Consider the following 17,903-nt stretch of genomic DNA (forward strand, 5'->3'; position numbering starts at 1 on the left):
ACTGCACTAATCGTGGTAAAATCACCTGTGCAAAACCGTTTTGCGATTTATAGTGTGAATTGGCGCTAACGCATTTTGTGATTGGTGCTAATTACAAAAATCGCTCGCAATCTGCGCCAATCACGGCAGTGAGATCACTGCCATATAATTTCTATTGCGCTAGAGCTTTAAAAAGTGCTAGCGCTTCGGAGATTAGTGGGAGTCACCCGCTAATCGCTCAGTGCGAACGAGCCCTAAGGGACAGTTAGCCATACATTGTATAATTATTTTGCCTAATTAGGCATTCAATTAGAAAAAGCCATCTAATCGATCATAATTTGAAGTGGATATAAAAATTGTGATGGAAAGATTGATACACAATGTTGATCAGTTGTAAAATCCACCAATCGACAACAAAAATTTGAAATGATTGAATAGTGTATGGCCACCACTATGGACATTGTACATTCTGCTGAAGATGTTGTGGATATACAAACAATACACTATAATTATAAATAACTCCAGTCTAGAAAGCAATACATTAATAAATGTTATCTGCTTATTATATTACTGCAAGCTGACAAATGCGTGCAGGGATCTAAAGCTATTGCAAATATCACATGTATATTTATAAGTATTACTTAAATGTATCTGAATCTGAATTAAATAATAAAAAGATAACATTATTAACATACGCCATTTGACAGCTTTTGTTGTTAACAATGGTAGAAGTAATAAAGCTTTTCCAAGTCAAAGAAAAAAAAATCAACAACAAACAGCCAGACAGACCGAAGGTAACGCCCCGGGGCGCGGTGACGTTTAGGGGGCGCGGCATACTTACCTTGAGCCAGTGGAACACGCACACGCGCGAGGAGTGTTGGGATTTGATCTTTCGGACTCGTCGCAAGCGACCGAATGCTGCGTCACTCTGGTGACGTCAGGAGCACGAAGCCATAATCCCGCCCTGCAGCTGCCGCCCGCAGCCCGAGGGGTGATCACCACAACAACAACATTGTGTCGCTATCGTCACACGGGGCCCGGGGCTCCTCCTGCGTGCGGGGATCGCGGCCGTCTCGCCGGCTCTTGTTGAGGTGAGTGCGACATTGATGGCTTGTCGCTGCTCGGCCATATGTAGCCCGAATGCTGTGTGCGGCCTAGAGGGGTTGCATTGTACTCGTGTGCTCATAGGAGATCAGCTCCTCTCTGACTGGCTACAGAGCAGGCCAGAGAGCCTCGTCTGTGCAGCACCCCAGTGTTCTGATTGTTGCCCAGCACCAGTGATTGCTGATAAACATCATATGTCTGCATTGAGAAGTCGGCAGATTCTGCATTCTCTTTTGGTGACGGTGGTTTTCTTGAGTGAGTGCTGCATGCTGCTAGATGCTATCAGTCTGCTGAATTATACCAGTGTTTATCAACGTTATTATAGCATGTACCCCTGCTTTGGCCAAGTACCACCTTTTTGGGGTAGCTTATCAAGTACCATTTCATGCATATATATCAAGAGTACACCATAAATGTGCATAATTACTACTTATACATTGCTGGATGAAACTAATTAAATACTTTATGATTTGTGTGTTATTAGTATTACAAAACTTGCTATAATAGATTAACTATGACGAGATCAAGTACCTCCTGAGGTTTCATGTGCTGAGAATCTTAAACCTCATACACGGATATGTCATGTTGCCCATCCTTGATCAGTACCAGATCCCTCGGGCACCATGGCTGGGCTGACAGGTTTTTATATTAATAAAAAGGATTGTCAAGCGAAAACACACAGTCTTGCAAGGTCTTGTGGTACAAAAAAATATCAAAAATCTTTGACACAATAACAAAGGGATTCCAAAAAAGGTCTCTGTAAGGAGCTCCTTGTAAATATAAAAAGTCTTCAAATGCAGGAATATGGCAACAATGTAGACTTAGTGCAATAATCAACAATATTCAGGCACTGACACGCTCGTTTCGCGCGCACAAGGCCCTTCGTTAGGCCTATGCACTAAGTACTATATATTGAACCTGTGGACAAGGCATGACCGGGGCATCAGAGAACAACAACCTTGGGCATCTACCAACCAGATGTATACTGCACAGGAGTGCCCGTCTTAGCAGCTGGGTCAACTGTATACCTGCCATCAGGCTTGAGCAATATACATCTGGTTGGTACAGATGCCCGGTTGTTCTCTGATGCTCCTGTCATGCCTTGTCAACAGGTTCAATTGATAGTACTTTGTGCATTGGCCTGACGAAGGGCCTTGTGCGCCCGAAACAAGCGTGTCGTTCCCAGAATATTGTTGATTATTGCACTAAGTCTACATTGCTGCCATATTCCTGCATTTGTAGACTTTTTATGTTTACAAGGAGCTCCTTACAGAGACCTATTTTGGAATCCCTTTGTTATTGTGTCAATAAAGATGTTTGATATTTTTGCACTGCAAGACTGTGTGTTTTCGCTTGACAATCCTTTTTGTTAATATAGAGAGTTTGATTGGTTGAAGTGGATCACCTTAAAAAGGATCAAAAGGTTTTTTATTTTTCCTATTTATGTGAAAAAGTTATACTCCCAATTATACTATTACTGACAGGTTTTTAGCCAGTGTTCAGTTCTTTTGTTGAGAGGAGTGAGTGGCGCTGGCATGTCGTCACATAGTGGGTGGAGTAAGTGGAGAGAGCAATGCTCTGTTTCGGTTGCCAGTCACATAAAGCTATTTGAGTGTTCTGGGGCTGCTGTACGCATGCTGGGTTGTCTTAGTTACATCTAGTGTGTGTTTGGTCCCGAGGGTTTGGTTTGTATTACAGTTTGATATTGGTAATTGAAATCTGTGTCCTGTTTGGGACCTGTTAGATTTCAATTAGCACACCGCAGGCTACTGCTGTTTGCACCACTTTTCCGCCGCCGCAGCCCACTTGCTTTGCTGTCGGTATGACAGCAGAGCTCCGTGGGGCGGTCAGGAGCCTTTTTCATTGGCTCCTGACCTTGTGATCGCTGTGAGCCATTGGCTCACATTGATCACGGGGTCGGGAACCAATAAAATTGGCTCACAAAGCTCTGCTGTCATACCAACGGTAGAGCGAGTGTGCTTCAGCGACGGGGAGAGTGAGCCCCCCTTTTTTTCAGGAAGTCGGATCCGAGATGAAAAACTAAACTATAACAAGTAACTTGTCTATATATCTTATCTAAAGTTTAGATAGTTTACACGGCAAATCTAGCTGCAAACAGCTTTAATAGAAAATTATTATTTCTTCCTGTGATACGACAGCAGCCATGTTGTTTATAAACATTACACAGAGGTAGGCTTATCTGTATCTTGAGCACTAAAGGTGCATACACACGCACTACAGAAGCAAACGACGGGTCCGTCGGACCCTCCCGCTGGGCGGACTTTCAGCAGGCTGTAGTGCGTGTGAACGCACTGTTGGGGGACTGATGAGGCTGTTCATGAACGATGCGCCCGGCGTTAAAAAAACGAATCCCTCCTCCTCCCCTCGGCCTCTGAAATCAATGGCTAGTAACACCTCCTCCTGCCTAGACTGAGCTCCCATGAGCCATTGCTACTACCAAGGCTCTCTGAAAACCTGTGAGCGTGATTTATTTAGTTTATAGGGAATAAGAGTATTAAAACAAAAACAAAAGTATTTGGCTTGAGGAATGTCCTATAAACAATAGGAAAGGAACACAATTATGCAATGAGTAAAAGTTGACCTCGGATCCACTTTAACGAGAACCCGAGGTGGGTTTCTGCAATCAATATAGGACACAGAGGCACATTCTGCATACTATCACCAGCCTCTGTGTCCTTATAGTGTGACCCCCAACCGCCCCCCGTGCTCTGCTGTCCCCCCTTATAAAAACCGCCACGCAAGCGACACACAGATTGTCTCTAGCTGGCTGTTTACATTGATACGGCTACTCACTGCCGCTCCCTCGCCTCCTGTATATTGTGGCTCTCCGTCTGTGTCCCTTCCCTCCCCGCCTCCGTAAGCCGATTGGAGTAAGCTTACGGAGGCAGGGAGACGCGATATATAGGAGGCGGGGGAGCAGCGGTGAGTGGCAGCATCAATGTAAACAGCCAGCTAGGGACAATCTGTGTATCGCTTGCGTGGAGGTTTTTTATAAGGGGGGTCGGCTAGGGGCACAGTATTAAGGACGCAGAGGCTGGTGATAGTATGCAGAATGTGCCTCTGTGTCCTAAATTGATTGCAGAAACCCACCTCGGGTTTTCTTTAAAGGATACGTCCAGGCAAAAAAAAAATCCACTTACCTGGGGCTTCCTGAGCCCCTGGCAGCCTTCCTGTGCCCTCATCGCAGCTCTGGTGGCTTCTGGTTAACTATACAATACAATACAATACAATAACATTTCTATAGCGCTTTTCTCCCATAGGACTCAAAGCGCTTAGGCTCTCTCAGATTCACAAAAGTTATATTTCTGCAATTGCCAAACTGAACAGGTGGGTTTTCAGTCTGGATTTAAACACATCCAGGGATGGAGCTGTCCTGATCTGTTGAGGTAAGGAGTTCCAAAACGTAGGGGCAGCATGACAGAAGGCTCTGGGACCAAACGTTTCCAGGTGGACTCTGGGTATGACTAGATTATTAGAACCTGTTGATCTGAGAATGCGGGGATTGCTACGTAGCTGCAACATATCTTTCATGTATCCAGGGCCTAGATTATTCAGGGATTTAAATGTTGTTAGGCCGCTCTTGAATAGGACCCTCCATTCTATAGGTAGCCAGTGAAGGGAGTGCAGGACTGGCGTCATGTGGCAGTGACGGGGTTGGTTGGTTAGCAGTCTGGCAGCAGTATTCTGTATCAGCTGTAGACGGTACAAGGCCTTTTTTGGAAGACCAGTGTAGAGAGCATTGCAGTAGTCCAGTCGGGATGTGATGAAGGCGTGGACTAAGGTTGGCAGATCTTCTGGGGGGATGAGGTGCTTGATTTTTGCAATGTTCTTCAGGTGAAAATAGGATGATTTCACCACAGCAGAGATTTGAGTTCTGAAGTTTAAATCCCATTCAATTAGAACTCCCAGGCTACGCACATGATCAGAGCTGCGTAGATCCGTGCCTCCTATTCCCAGTGGTGAAGACTGCAAGTTAAGTTGTTTTGTTATCATGCTCTGCCCTCCAATCAGAAGAACTTCAGTTTTGTCTGCATTTAGTTTCAGTTGTCAGTTGTCATTCATCCATTTCTGTAGTTCACGTAAGCAGGTGTTTATAGTTAGAGTTGGGTCTGGCACACCAGGCTTGAAGGAAAGATATAGTTGGGTGTCGTCTGCAGAGCAGTGGTATGTCAGGCCATGTTTTTGGATTAGTTTTCCCAGCGGTAACATGTAAATAGTGAAAAGCAGGGGAGAGAGGATTGAGCCCTGGGGCACCCCATACTTAAGTGATACAGGGGTGGACAGGAAGGGCCCCATAGACACTTTGTGGGTTCTGCCACTCAAGAAGGATTGGAACCACTGAAGAACTATGCCATCAATGCCGCAGTATTCCTGTAGCATGTTTATCCGCTACATATGCTGACCTTGCCAGGTCGGCTTTCCGGGTCATCTTCTTGTGCGCTCCACTGCGTGGGTCATGTGGTCACGCTGACATCAGGACGGTACTGTTCAGGCGCAGAACTGAGCAGAAGCAAAGCAGTAAGATGCAATGGCTTTTTCTTGGACCAAAAAGTGCTCTCTAGTTCTGTATAACTTTTTTTTTTAAACCTCTGGCTGGTGAGAAGGTCAGTTGGGTGTGGCCATGTGACTAGACTTGAGTAGGAGAATGCCCCACTTCATTTTTATATTCCATGCATTATAATGTAGGGTGGGGCTTTTACAGGAAGTGAATGTGACCAGTTTTAAGGACCACCATCCTATCAGGGAGTTAAAAATGCTAGAGTTTGTAATGTGTAGGATGTGAATGGTTTTACAGCAAGACTCCGAGGCATACAAAGGATGTTTCCAATTTAAAAGTATTTGAGGGAAAGTCCAATTGACCCACCACAATGCATTGTAATTTAGTAGGAGTTTGGGAGAAACCCATTCAGGCACTGTATACACTATGCAGTGCTAGTCTAGTTTAGGGGACCCAGGTGGAAACCTCATAGGGAAATTCTGATAACGTGAGCGACAGCACCTTCTCTATCTTCTAGCTTTCAGATAGCTTGTAGTAAAGTACACTCACACTATACTTTGCTAAGGAAGGTTGTGCCATGCTGACATAATGGCAGCTTTAAGTTTGGTCAGATTGCATGGTGGCGTTTCCAAACTTTGAAGTGATCTTTTGACTTTGTCCCACAAATGGTCAATATGATTGAGGTTGGGACTGAGCTGGCCATGGAAGCAGGTTGATCTCTGATGTTCCTCAAATCAGTTAGAGACCAATGGAGCACAGTGGCAAGGGCCCACAACACGCGTCCCTTCCTATTTTTCTGTGATGCCAAAGGCACTCTTGATGGTCTCCTGCTGCTAATGCCCATCCTTTGCAAAGTCCATCTTGTTGTGCGTTGGGATATGCTTTGTGATGCACCTGCATTGAATTCAGCTGTAATTTGTTGTGTTGCTGCAGACTATGCATGCTACTCCTTTTTCACCTCTCTTGTTCATCAGCCTTATTTGACCAGTATAGTCCTTATTGCTTGAAGTTTTTTTCCCAACTGCAACTCTTTAAGTACCTGAGATAAAGTTGGGTGAGAAAATCTTAAGAGTTGTTTCTGAGATGCTAGCAACAGCTCTTTTTGCACCGATGATCATTCCTTGTTCAAAATCTTTTGTTTTACCCATTTTGACATTAACTTCCTTGATGACTACATGGTCCTAAGCTGAGCGTTTCTTATATAAGCAACTCTGCAATATGTCCCTGTTGGACTGGTTTACTTTCAAATAAGTGGTGTCTTTTTTTTTTTTTTTTCTTTTTTTCCCCCCTCTTCTAATTTTTTGGGCACTCTGTGTATATGTACATTAAAGACTTTACTGTGTGTGTGTGTAAGCCCTGTATGTACGCATGATTAAAGGTTGGCTGAGGGGACCAATAATGAATGTCTCATCCGATAAGCCAGCATGGGTGCAGCGGCCCTTGACGAGTGATCTGACAGGCGGATCAACCTAGCCAATTGGACGATTACATTGTCCTCTCAATCGCCCTGCCTGCAGCGTGACATCGTGATTGAGCTGCTACACTGGCCCTTTGCTTCCCCGCATTGAAACAGAGCACATAGTCAGCCTACAGCTGACTATGCATCTCTACAATGTTTGCGCAACGTTGCCTAAAGGGTTCATATCCCGATTCCTGATGGGTGACATAAGTGTGTACGGGCCTTAAAGAGACACTGAAGCGAGACTAAATCTCGCTTCAGCTCTCATATATAGCAGGGGCATGTGTGCCCCTGCTAAAACTCTGCTATCCCGCGGCTGAACGAGGGTCACTGACCCCCCAACCCACCCCCCGCAAACCTTGGTCGCTTATTTTCCTTCCTGGAGGCAAGGGCTAACGGCTGCAGCCCTGCCTCCCAGCGCGTCTATCAGACGCGCATCGCCGCCTCTCCCCCGCCCCTCTCAGTGAAGGAAGACTGAGAGGGGCGGGGGAGAGGCGGAGATACGCGCTGACAGACGCGCGTGGGGCAGGGCTGCGGCGGTTAGCCCTGCCCCAATGCGGAAGCGCTCCCCCGCATTACTGAGGGGATTTGCGGGGACAGGGACCCTCGGTAAGCCGCGGGATAGCAGCGTTTTAGCATGGGCACAGGTGCCCCTGCTATATATGAGGTCTGAAGCGAGATCTATTCTCGCTTCAGACTCTCTTTAAAGAGAACCTGAGGTGTGTTTAAAGAATGTTATCTGCATACAGAGGCTGGATCTGCCTATACAGCCCAGCCTCTGTTGCTATCCCAAACCCCACTAAGGTCCCGCTGCACTCTGCAATCCCTCATAAATCACAGCCATGCTGTCAAGCTGTGTTTACATCTGTAGTGTCAGTCTCAGCTGCTCCCCCGCCTCCTGCATAGCTCCGGTCCCTGCCCCCATCCCTTCCCTCCAATCAGCAGGGAGGGAAGAGATGCAGGCGGGGACTGGAGTTCTGCAGGAGGCGGGGAGAGCAGCAGACTGACACTATTGAGATAAACACAGCCAGCTCTGACAAGCTGTTTGTCAGCAGTGTGGCTGTGATTTATGAGGGATTGCAGAGTGCAGGGGGACCTTAGGGGGGTTTGGGATAGCAACAGAGGCTGGGCTGTATAGGCAGATCCAGCCTCTTTATGCAGATAAAATTCTTCAAACCCACCTCGGGTTCTCTTTAAGGATTGAGTCTGATCCCTCTCTGGTGACATGCCTCATATGTGTGTGTGTGTAGCCCTCCTCTAATTTGGCGATATGAGGTTTGTTATAAGCTGCATACAGTTTGCTGTCAAGTCAGAACTATTTGTATAGTGTGGCACTGCATCATTGGGTACAATGGTAACCGCTTCATACTCGGTAGATTTTTACTGAAATCTAATTGAGATCAGGTGTGCAGTGTGGTGTGAACTAAACACTATTTTTTTTAGATCAGGATGACCTGCTTGCTACATTAGGCTGGTATGCATGAGCGTAAGCTGAAAATAGTTTATGCTTTTTAGTAGGAGGGGTTTTGGCCTCTTATAGAACCCTTTACTTAGTGATTCTGGGTCACCCTGAGTTCCTTGGGTATTCTATTGTCCTGACTGTGATTCCAATACTTAATAACGTACATTTCCAAGGTGGAAAACTTGACGATTGGGCTTTATAGTGTGTAACTGTCGAGCATAAAAATCAATTCTGTATTTTTATCTGGTAAACAAGTAATGGATGCCAACTAGGCAATCCAAAAGTTAAAATCACTATTTTCCTGTTGATAATTTCCCAGTTTACCTGACTCTTATTTGGTACACAAAAAGAAAGTTGCTGGGCATGCTGGGTTGTCCTTTTTTGCCTCTACTTCCCATCAGACTTAGAGGAACTCCAGTGAAAATAATGTAATTAAAAAAGTGCTTCATTTTTACAATAATTATGTATAAATGATTTAGTCAGTGTTTGCCCATTGTAAAATCTTTGAAATCCCTGATTTACATTCTGACATTTATCACATGGTGACATTTTTACTATTGGCAGGTGATGTAGCTGCTGCTTGCTGTTTTGAGAGTTTAAAACAGCTGTAAAAGGCTATTTCCCACAATGCAGCAAACTGCCAGGAGTACCATGGTCCTCAGTTTCTTGTGTGAGGCGTTTCACCACTATTATTATTATTTATTTATAAAGCGCCAACCTATTCCGTGGCGCTGTACAATGTAAACAATGAAAACAAACAAGGGATACATAATGATACAGACAATGATGTACATCAAATATGAACACTGATACAAGATACAGCACTGCTGATTACAATTTGATTGAACATGATGACTAAAATGTATAAATGTCTAACAGTGTGCAAGCAATTAATTTCACTAACAGTCCATGACACAAAAGGGTGAGAGCAATGCCCTTGCGAGCTTACAGTCTAAAGGAATAAGGTGGAAACAAGAGGTGGGGATGTATACAGTATATGTACAGGCAGTGCGTAATTAGGTTATTTAGTGGGTGCATGGCCTAAGCTAGAGAATATGCTTGTTGGAAAAGGTGGATTTTGCGGGAGCGTTTAAAGATTTCAAAGGTGGGAGAGTGGCGGATGTGTTGTGGAAGGGCATTCCAGAGGAGGGGTGTGGCACATGAGAAGTCTTGTACATGTGAATGTGAGGAGGTAATTGTAATTGTAGAAGAGGATAGAAGAAGATAGTGTGCAGATCTGAGATTGCGGTTGGGTTGGTATCTGGAGACTAGTGAGGAGATATACAGGGGAGAGAGATTGTGGAGAGCTTCGTAGGTTAGGGTTAAGAGTTTGAACTGAATCCTCTCATTAATTGGTAGCCAGTGAAGAGCTCAAGCAGAGAGGGTCAGCAGAGGAAGAGCGAGAGGAGAGATGAATGAGTCGAGCAGCAGAGTTCAGTACAGAATTGAGCGGTGTTAGTCGGTTAATATCGGCCATACAGAGGCCCCCGATGATCCATTAGTGAAAAGGAATAGATTTCTCATGTAAAAATGGGTATCAGCTACTGATTGGGATGAAGTTCAGTTCTTGGTCACGGTTTCTCTTTTTAATGCAGCCTGATTGGCTAAAGCCCCTTTCCCTCCTGTTTTACCCTCCCACACCTCTGTTCCTCTCTGGCCAATATTTATCATGCTGAGACAATGCACTTTCTATAGTGAAGGGCGGCAAATCAGGCAGAGGAGGGTAAGGCCCTGTTGATATTACAAACGCGGACCACTGGGCATTCGGAACGCATACGAACGCACGCCATCCGTGTTTGTATGCGTCGTGTCGCTGATCCCTTTCACTGAAGTGAATGGGTCAGCCGCGCGTTTCTGGAAAAAATGCATGCAGCATGCGTTCCGGACCGCACTGGTCCGGAACGTATGCAGTGTGAACATCAGACAGTGCAGTCTATGCAATGTCTGATGTAGTGTGTGTCGGCCTCCTGCACACGCTCCCAAAACGCGGCTGGAAACGCGTGCAGTGTGAATGGGGCCTTAGGGAGGAAATTACATCAGGCCCAGGCTTCAAATTAGCCACCCTTAAAATTGGCAATGCTAAGGATTTTCTCATTTTTTACAGTAGAAAAATCACTAAAATCAAAACAGACAGTGCAATACATACAGTATGTTATGCAAGTAGAGCAAGTATTTACTTATAAATATGGGGTTTTTAAGCCCCCCCCTCCCCCCCCCCCTCCCGTGCGCCCTTCCACTGCTAGCCCAGCGATCAATGAAAGGGATTATAGATCCCTTTCATTGATCGGACACATTCTGCATGCACAATCTGAACCAGGTTTATGGGTGGTAGACAACACCTCTGTGTTCAATGTGCACAACATTCTCAGTGGATTCCCTGCAGCTCTGTGGAGAGTGCATATGTAGAGTATAGTACTACTGTGTAACAAAGTAAACCTGAGACAGATGAAATTAAAGTTGTATACATACCTGGGGCTTCCTCCAGCCCCCTTCAGGCTAATCAGTCCCTTGCTGTCCTCCGCCGCCGCCTGGATCTTCTGCTATCAGTCCAGGTACTTGAGCCAGTCTGGCATAGTGGCACACACTACGCCGCTGGGAGCGTACTACACCTGCGCAGCACTATTGTGCATGTGGAGAACGTTCTTGGCTTCAGCTCCAGTCCTGGGTCCCATTAAGCTCACCAACTGTGCCAAAGTGTCCCCAATCTATATATACTTATATTTGACCATCCTTTAATGATTAGGATGAGCTTACCTGTGGGTCTGTGATCACTGACACTGTCTCTGCACTTTTTTCTGAGTAACTGTTGTCATTCCTGTATTAGACATTGTGTACCATACAACTGCTATTTGCTACCCAAAGTCCATCTTCCTTTTGAGATCGATGCACCATAGGATTTAATACATCTTAGCTGCAGCAGGGAACAACTACTTTAGTAGCCTGATGAAGTGGGGGTTTTTTCCCCAGATGTCTAATGAACTTTTTTTTTTTTTTTGTATTGCAGCATATCACTTCCTGTACCAAAGAAATGGTGATGGAGAAGCCAAGTCCCCTGCTTGTAGGGCGGGAGTTTGTAAGGCAGTACTACACACTTTTAAATAAAGCTCCTGATTTTCTACACAGGTGAGTTCTACTAATTGAAATTGTTAAAGTGCAAGTTTTTGTATTGAACATAATACTGGTCATAAACTCATTGTGTGGAGATGCAGTTTTAAGGTGGCCACACACCATACAATTTTTTAAAATATCTGTTTAATTCAAGAATAGCAATCCATTTTTCTAACTAATTGTAACAATTCAAAAATCTGACCAGTGTACCACACACCTATGTTCAGTTTTCCCCCAATCATAAATAAAATAATTGAAAGCTCAGAAAAAATTTGATTGGAACCAGGGCTGTGGAGTCGGTACAAAAATCTTCTGATTCCAACTCAGACTCCTCAGTTTCTGAAACCACGACTCTGACTCGGGGTACCCAAAAATGGTCAGACAGACATCTATGCTCAGATGCCAACCAACTATGTTTTACAGCTCACATTGTTGGCCTGTTACATGTAAAGTATTTGTATGTCTGTCATTGTTTTTGTCTTTATGCATGTTAAATGGTTTGTATTTTTTGTTTTGTTTCATCTTTGGTTGTAATTAGGTGACAGGGAGTATGATACACAGTTCCAACTGTCCTGTGTCCTGATCACCCCTCCCAGTTGCTAAGCAACGTGAATAACATAGCAAATCCCATCATGCTCTGCACAGCATCAGTTTTTTGTTTTTTTTTGATGGGTGGAGCTTACATCAAAATACAGCAAAAAAAATGATGCTTTGGTAAGAAAAACAAAGTTCTGATGCTGTGAAACTGTTAAACACCAAGCCTTTTCAGTTCTGCTGAGTAGATTTTTAGTCCAGAGGTTCACTTTAACAGGGCTGTGGATTTTGTACAAAAATCATGCGACTCCTACTCCCGACTCCGCAGTTTCTGAAACCACGACTCCGGGTGCCCTAAATTGCCTCGACTCCGACTCCACAGCCCTGATTGGAACTGTACATCAAGTAATTGACAATCCATCACACACCATACAATTCTTGATAAAGTTGGTCTGAAACATCCAACATGTCCAATCTCCAGAAATTTTAAAAAAAAAAAAAAAGGGAAATGCGATTGATTTATCAATTGAAAACAAAGAAATGCTCTCAGGTTTTTTGGGACAACCGATCGAAATGATCGAATGGGTGGAAAATTGGATCTTTTAATTGTATGGGGTGTGGCCACCTTTTCTGATATTCGCATATTGCTCGTCTTTATAAAGTGGTAGCAGGGCCACAAATGACCAATAGGAGTTTAACTGTTAGATACCGTCCTAATCTTCCTGCCACTGTACGGATATCAGTTTAACTTTTCTTTGCTACTTCATGTTACTAAACTGTTTCCATCGGTTAACTGTCACCATCTTTAGTATATTGGTGATGTTAAAGGACAACTGAACTGAGAAGGATATGGAGGCTGCAATATTGATTTCCTTTTAAACAAAACCAGTTGCCCGGCAGTCCTGCTGGTCTTTTTGGCTGCAGTAGTGTCTGAATAACACCAAATAACACCAGAAACAAGCATGCAGCTAATCTTGTCAGCTCCGACAATACTGTCAGAAGCATTTGATCTGCAAATGCTTGTTCAGGGTCTATGGCTAAAAGTATTAGATGCAGAGGATCAGCAGGACTGCCAGGCTACTGGTATTGTTTAAAAGGAAATAAATATGGCAGCCTCCATATCCCTCTTGCTTCAGTTGTCCCCCCCCCCTCCTTTTTTTCCCACTGGGGGGGGGGGGGTCTGATCGCTGCCTGCTACTTGTGGTTAGCGGGGGGGGCTCATCAAAGCCCCCCTCCGCAGCGATTTCCGCCCTACCTCTCTTTTCCTACCCCCCTCCTTCCCCTGGGCAACGCAGGACTGATATCCGTCCTGCGCCGCCTCTGATAGGCTTCAGCCTATCAGATGCCGGCGATCCCCGGCCAATCAGAGGCCGGGGATCGCCGATCTCCTTTACGGCGTTGAAGCGCAGCGGCGCCGTATGATGTAAACAGCGGGGATTTCTTCCCCGCGTGTTTACAATTAGCCTGCGAGCCGCGATTGGAGGCTCGCAGGCTGTTCACGGAGACACTCTCCGTGAACTGACATGGATGGTAACACCACTTCGACCTGCCGACGCCTATCGGCGTTAGGCGGTCGTTAAGTGGTTAATTGCATTCTCTTAGCGAATGCGTTCTGCGATTGCAAGTGTGAACTGCCCCTCAAAGTGCCCATCAAGAAACTTGATTGTAAAATCTTATCAAATCTTTTTAGTAAAAAGGTTAATATCGTAAATAGACGAGGAATGGATACTTTAGGATTCTACTTGTATTACATAGACGTGGTAAAATTCAGGGCTTCGGAGTCGGGGCAATTTTGGGCACCCAGAGTCTGAGTTGGAGTCATTGATTTCATAAACTGAGGAGTCTGAGTCGGGAGTCGGATGATTTTGTACAAAATTGAAAGCCCAGTTAAGTATTAGACTAAGGAGTCGGGGACATTTTGGGTACCCGGAGTCGGAGTCGTGGTTTCATAAACTGAGGAGTCTGAGTTGGAGTCGGAAGATTTTTGTACCGACTCCACAGCCCTGGTAAAATTATATAATCATGCTTGTATTATTAATGGGCACCTTTTAAAGAGAACCCGGGGCGAGTATTTGAAATCTTAAGAGACCACAGAGGCACGTCCTGTGCATAATGACATGCCTCTGGGTCTCGCTATTGCCATCTAGTCCCCTGCTCCTGTATGATTGAAACTGCCTAAATGATCTATATATCAGGGTTTTTTCCCCGTCCTAGGTAGGGGTCTTTAGGTAAGAAAGAAGGGGGGCAGAGGAGAATGGGAGGGAGCGGTGGCCATAAGGACAGGTCCCCGTACATGCCTGCTCCCTCTGTCTCTCCTAATGGATTAGGCTTTGGTATCCTTTAAAGCAAACTTGTGTGAGGGATTGAGAAAAAGTTGCCTGCCTGATCTGATTTTCTGCTTTTGTGAATTGCTGAAATGAAAAATGTATGCAGACCTGGTGCTTGTAACATGTGTGGTTTAGAAACTACTGAAGGTAAAAAAAAACTGGCTGCCCCACAGGCTACTAGGCAGTACTTTTAAGGAAATGAAGGTGACTGTCAGTGCATTACTTTGCAGTCAGATATGCCTTGACAAATGTTTTTACTTTGTTCATTTAATCATTATGGCTATTTTAAATTGTATCTTAGATTTTATGGAAGAAATTCTTCCTATGTGCATGGAGGCCTTGATCCAAGCGGGAAGCCTCAAGAAGCTGTGTACGGACAAGCAGTATGTATCGGATTAGAATTAAAAGATTTTGGAAACTGCTCTCATTTAATATGTGGTTTATCTGATCTCTTTTCCTTATTCCTATCTGCGTTCTGTGCTCACAGGGCTTTCTAAAATAGCTTTAATGAACTAGGGAAAATGCCACTAAGGCTTGGCACACATGAGGCAATAGGTAGGCATGGTAGCTCTGAAGGGGTGCCACACAATCAGAAGGTGCAAGCTTAAGGTGGCCATACACCATACGATTTTTAAAAATATCTTTTCAATTCAAGAATTGAAATCAATTTTTCTGCGTGATTGTAGCATTACAAAATGCTTACCAATGCACCACACACGTTCAATTTTTCCTCAATTATGATAAAAATGATTGAAAACTCAGGAAAAAATTGCTTGGTTTGTACATCAAGGAAATATACCACACACCATTACATTTTCATATAAATTGATTCAGAGAAATCCAACACTCCCGATCTTCTTTTACAACTGATCTTATTTATCAAATTGGTGTAAAATTGGATCTTTTAATTGGATGTGTGTGGCCACCTTAAATGGAACCTTAATGAGGGATAGGGCTGTTTCCTTTTGAACAATACCAGTTGCTTGGCAGTCCTGCTGACATTTTTGGCTGCAGTAGTGGCTAAATTACACACCTGAAACAAGCATGCAGCTAATCCAGTCGGACTTTAGTCAGAACACCTGATTTGCATGCTTGTTGAGGGGCTGTGGTTAAAAGTATTATAAGGCAGGGAACACACTTGACTGTTTTCGTGCGCATTTTCTGCACAGAAAAACTGAGACCTCATGTTAATCAATGGGCTAGTACACACTTAATATGTTGAACAGCGAGGAGAACACCAGCGCATACCACTAAGGCTGCATCTGAAAAGACCACCAGCTCAGTGTGCAGCACCTAAATAGATTTTCTGCACACTTCGCTTTTAATTCAGATGCAAATCGTATGCAAATCTGCTACTACTTATAATGCAAACAGGAAACTCAGGAGGAGGGGCTGGGAGCCGCTAACCTGACGGTTACATAGTTACAAAGTTAAGGAAAGGTGGGGGGAAAGGCTGTGCATCCCTAAACACATGTTGCAATTGAATGGTTAATCGCACAGGCATACACCGCCTCTGCCAGACTGAAAAATACATGCCCTGCATCCCAGACAAGTGCTAACATTTATTAAACTAGGAGGAACTTTAGCTTCCAATATGGTTTGCATGCAAAGTATATTATACTAGACACTTGCGCCACGGTGAGGCAAACCTCCGGGCAAGTGACCTAACCTAAATTTAAAACCTTGGGAGCAGCTAAGCAAAAAAAGTGTAACTTACATTTAGTTGAGAAATCATATGCAAATCTGCTACTACTTATCATGCAAACAGGAAACTCAGGAGGAGGGGCTGGGAGCAGCTAACCTTAAATTTAGGTTAGATCACTTGCCCGGAGGTTTGCCTCACCGTGGCGCAAGTGTCTAGTATAATATACTTTGCATGCAAACCATATTGGAAGCTAAAGTTCCTCCTAGTTTAATAAATGTTAGCACTTGTCTTGGATGCAGGACATTCATTTTTCAGTCTGGCAGAGGCGGTGTATGCCTGTGCGATTAACCATTCAATTGCAACATGTGTTTAGGGAGGCGCAGCCTTTCCCCCCACCTTTCCTTACACTTAATATGTTGTTTGCATGCAGAAAAAAAACTGACATTCTGCATCCTGATTCTGCACATTTTGTCAGTTTTCTCTATCAACTACATCAGCTGCTGTGAAATAACGCGCGTGTTTTCCTGCATAGAAACACACTTGGTATACAGGAAAACGCGCGCAGAAACCTGAAAGACAAGTGTGTTCCCTGCCTGAGACTTAGACACAGGATCAGCAGGAGAGACAGGCAGCTGGTATTATTTTAAAAGGAAAAATCCATCTACTTCTCAGTTTTTAGGTTCCCTTGAAGGCTCAGTTCACACTGTATGGATCAAAAGCTGATCCGTTTTCAGTTTCAAGCAGATCAATTTTTCATTCGTGTGACTTGTTCCATTCCCCATCACCACCCACTCAGTATACTAGTCAGCATCTGCTTTGTCTATTTGATCGGGAATTATCGCAGGCTTGTGGGTTCCTCTTGATGGAAAAAAACACGGATTCACTCTAAACGGACTGATGTGAAAGGATCCTACTGCTTAACTGCTTTTTCAACCCGCTAAATTGAAAGTTTTTAATGACCGTGTGAACCGAGCCCCCCCCCTAAAAAATAGAAGAGTGTATAGGTACCTCTTTATTGTTACTGAAGATGGTCCATGAGATCCAGATCCAAATAAACCAGAAGTGCATTTGATTAACCAGTTACAAACTTTATACAATTTGCATTGTTTGCATGCCATACAGAATAATTTGGAATGGCAGACTTCCTTATAAGCTCGAACTGTAAAGACTTGTACACAAGCTAGACTTTCTCAGCCGAGGCAGTTGGTCATGGCAGTCTCAAGCAAGAGAACTTAGCTTGTGTACAGTATTTCGCTGAGGCTGCTTTATGATCTGCCACGGTGAAACTTCAGTCAGCAGCAAGTCTTTCCAACTTACCTGGCTGCGGGAGCTGCTTTATTGTTGCTGTCATCCCTAACCTCTTCATAGACACAACGCGTTGCTTGGCTGTTACCTAGTGACACATCTGTACAGCGTGAGTTTTAGGAGTTTGATCCTGGTGGGCGACAGCAGACATTAGAGAAATTGTGCGGCTAGATGGAACTGGATTGACTCATTATAACCACTCCCTGTTAATGCAGGTAATTACTATATATTTGTGGAAACCGAAAGGGGAACGTTTTTTGTTTTGTTTTGTTTAGTAAACCGTGTATTTAGTCAAATTTGTCTACCTGGATGTTCTAGCACTTAGAAAGCTGACTGATAAATGTTACAGCAATTATAGATGGTGTTGCTGCGAGTGTCTGCAGAGAATTTGCTTTCATTTTTGTTAAAGGTGAGCTGTACAGGTATCCATAAGGAGTCACTGGAGTATGGTTCACTGATTG

At 44.3% G+C, this 17,903-nt stretch overlaps 1 protein-coding gene across 3 annotated transcripts in view; it reads left to right on the forward strand.

Moving 5' to 3' along the window:
• Window positions 1-788: 788 nt before the first annotated feature.
• The window catches only part of G3BP2 (G3BP stress granule assembly factor 2), a 48,975-nt gene continuing 31,860 nt past the window's right edge, over window positions 789-17,903 (forward strand). Inside the window, exons 1-3 of one of the 3 annotated variants that reach the window (XM_068232917.1) lie at window positions 789-1,070; window positions 11,528-11,646; window positions 14,794-14,875. In XM_068232917.1, the coding sequence (XP_068089018.1) occupies window positions 11,552-11,646; window positions 14,794-14,875 (177 nt within the window). In that variant the 5' untranslated portion in view covers window positions 789-1,070; window positions 11,528-11,551. The remainder of the gene's footprint in view (window positions 1,071-11,527; window positions 11,647-14,793; window positions 14,876-17,903) is intronic. The other 2 variants (XM_068232900.1, XM_068232908.1) reach the window with 2 other exon arrangements.

This window comes from Hyperolius riggenbachi, chromosome 1, assembly GCF_040937935.1.
Source record: "Hyperolius riggenbachi isolate aHypRig1 chromosome 1, aHypRig1.pri, whole genome shotgun sequence".
NCBI classification, from domain to species: Eukaryota; Metazoa; Chordata; class Amphibia; order Anura; family Hyperoliidae; genus Hyperolius; species Hyperolius riggenbachi.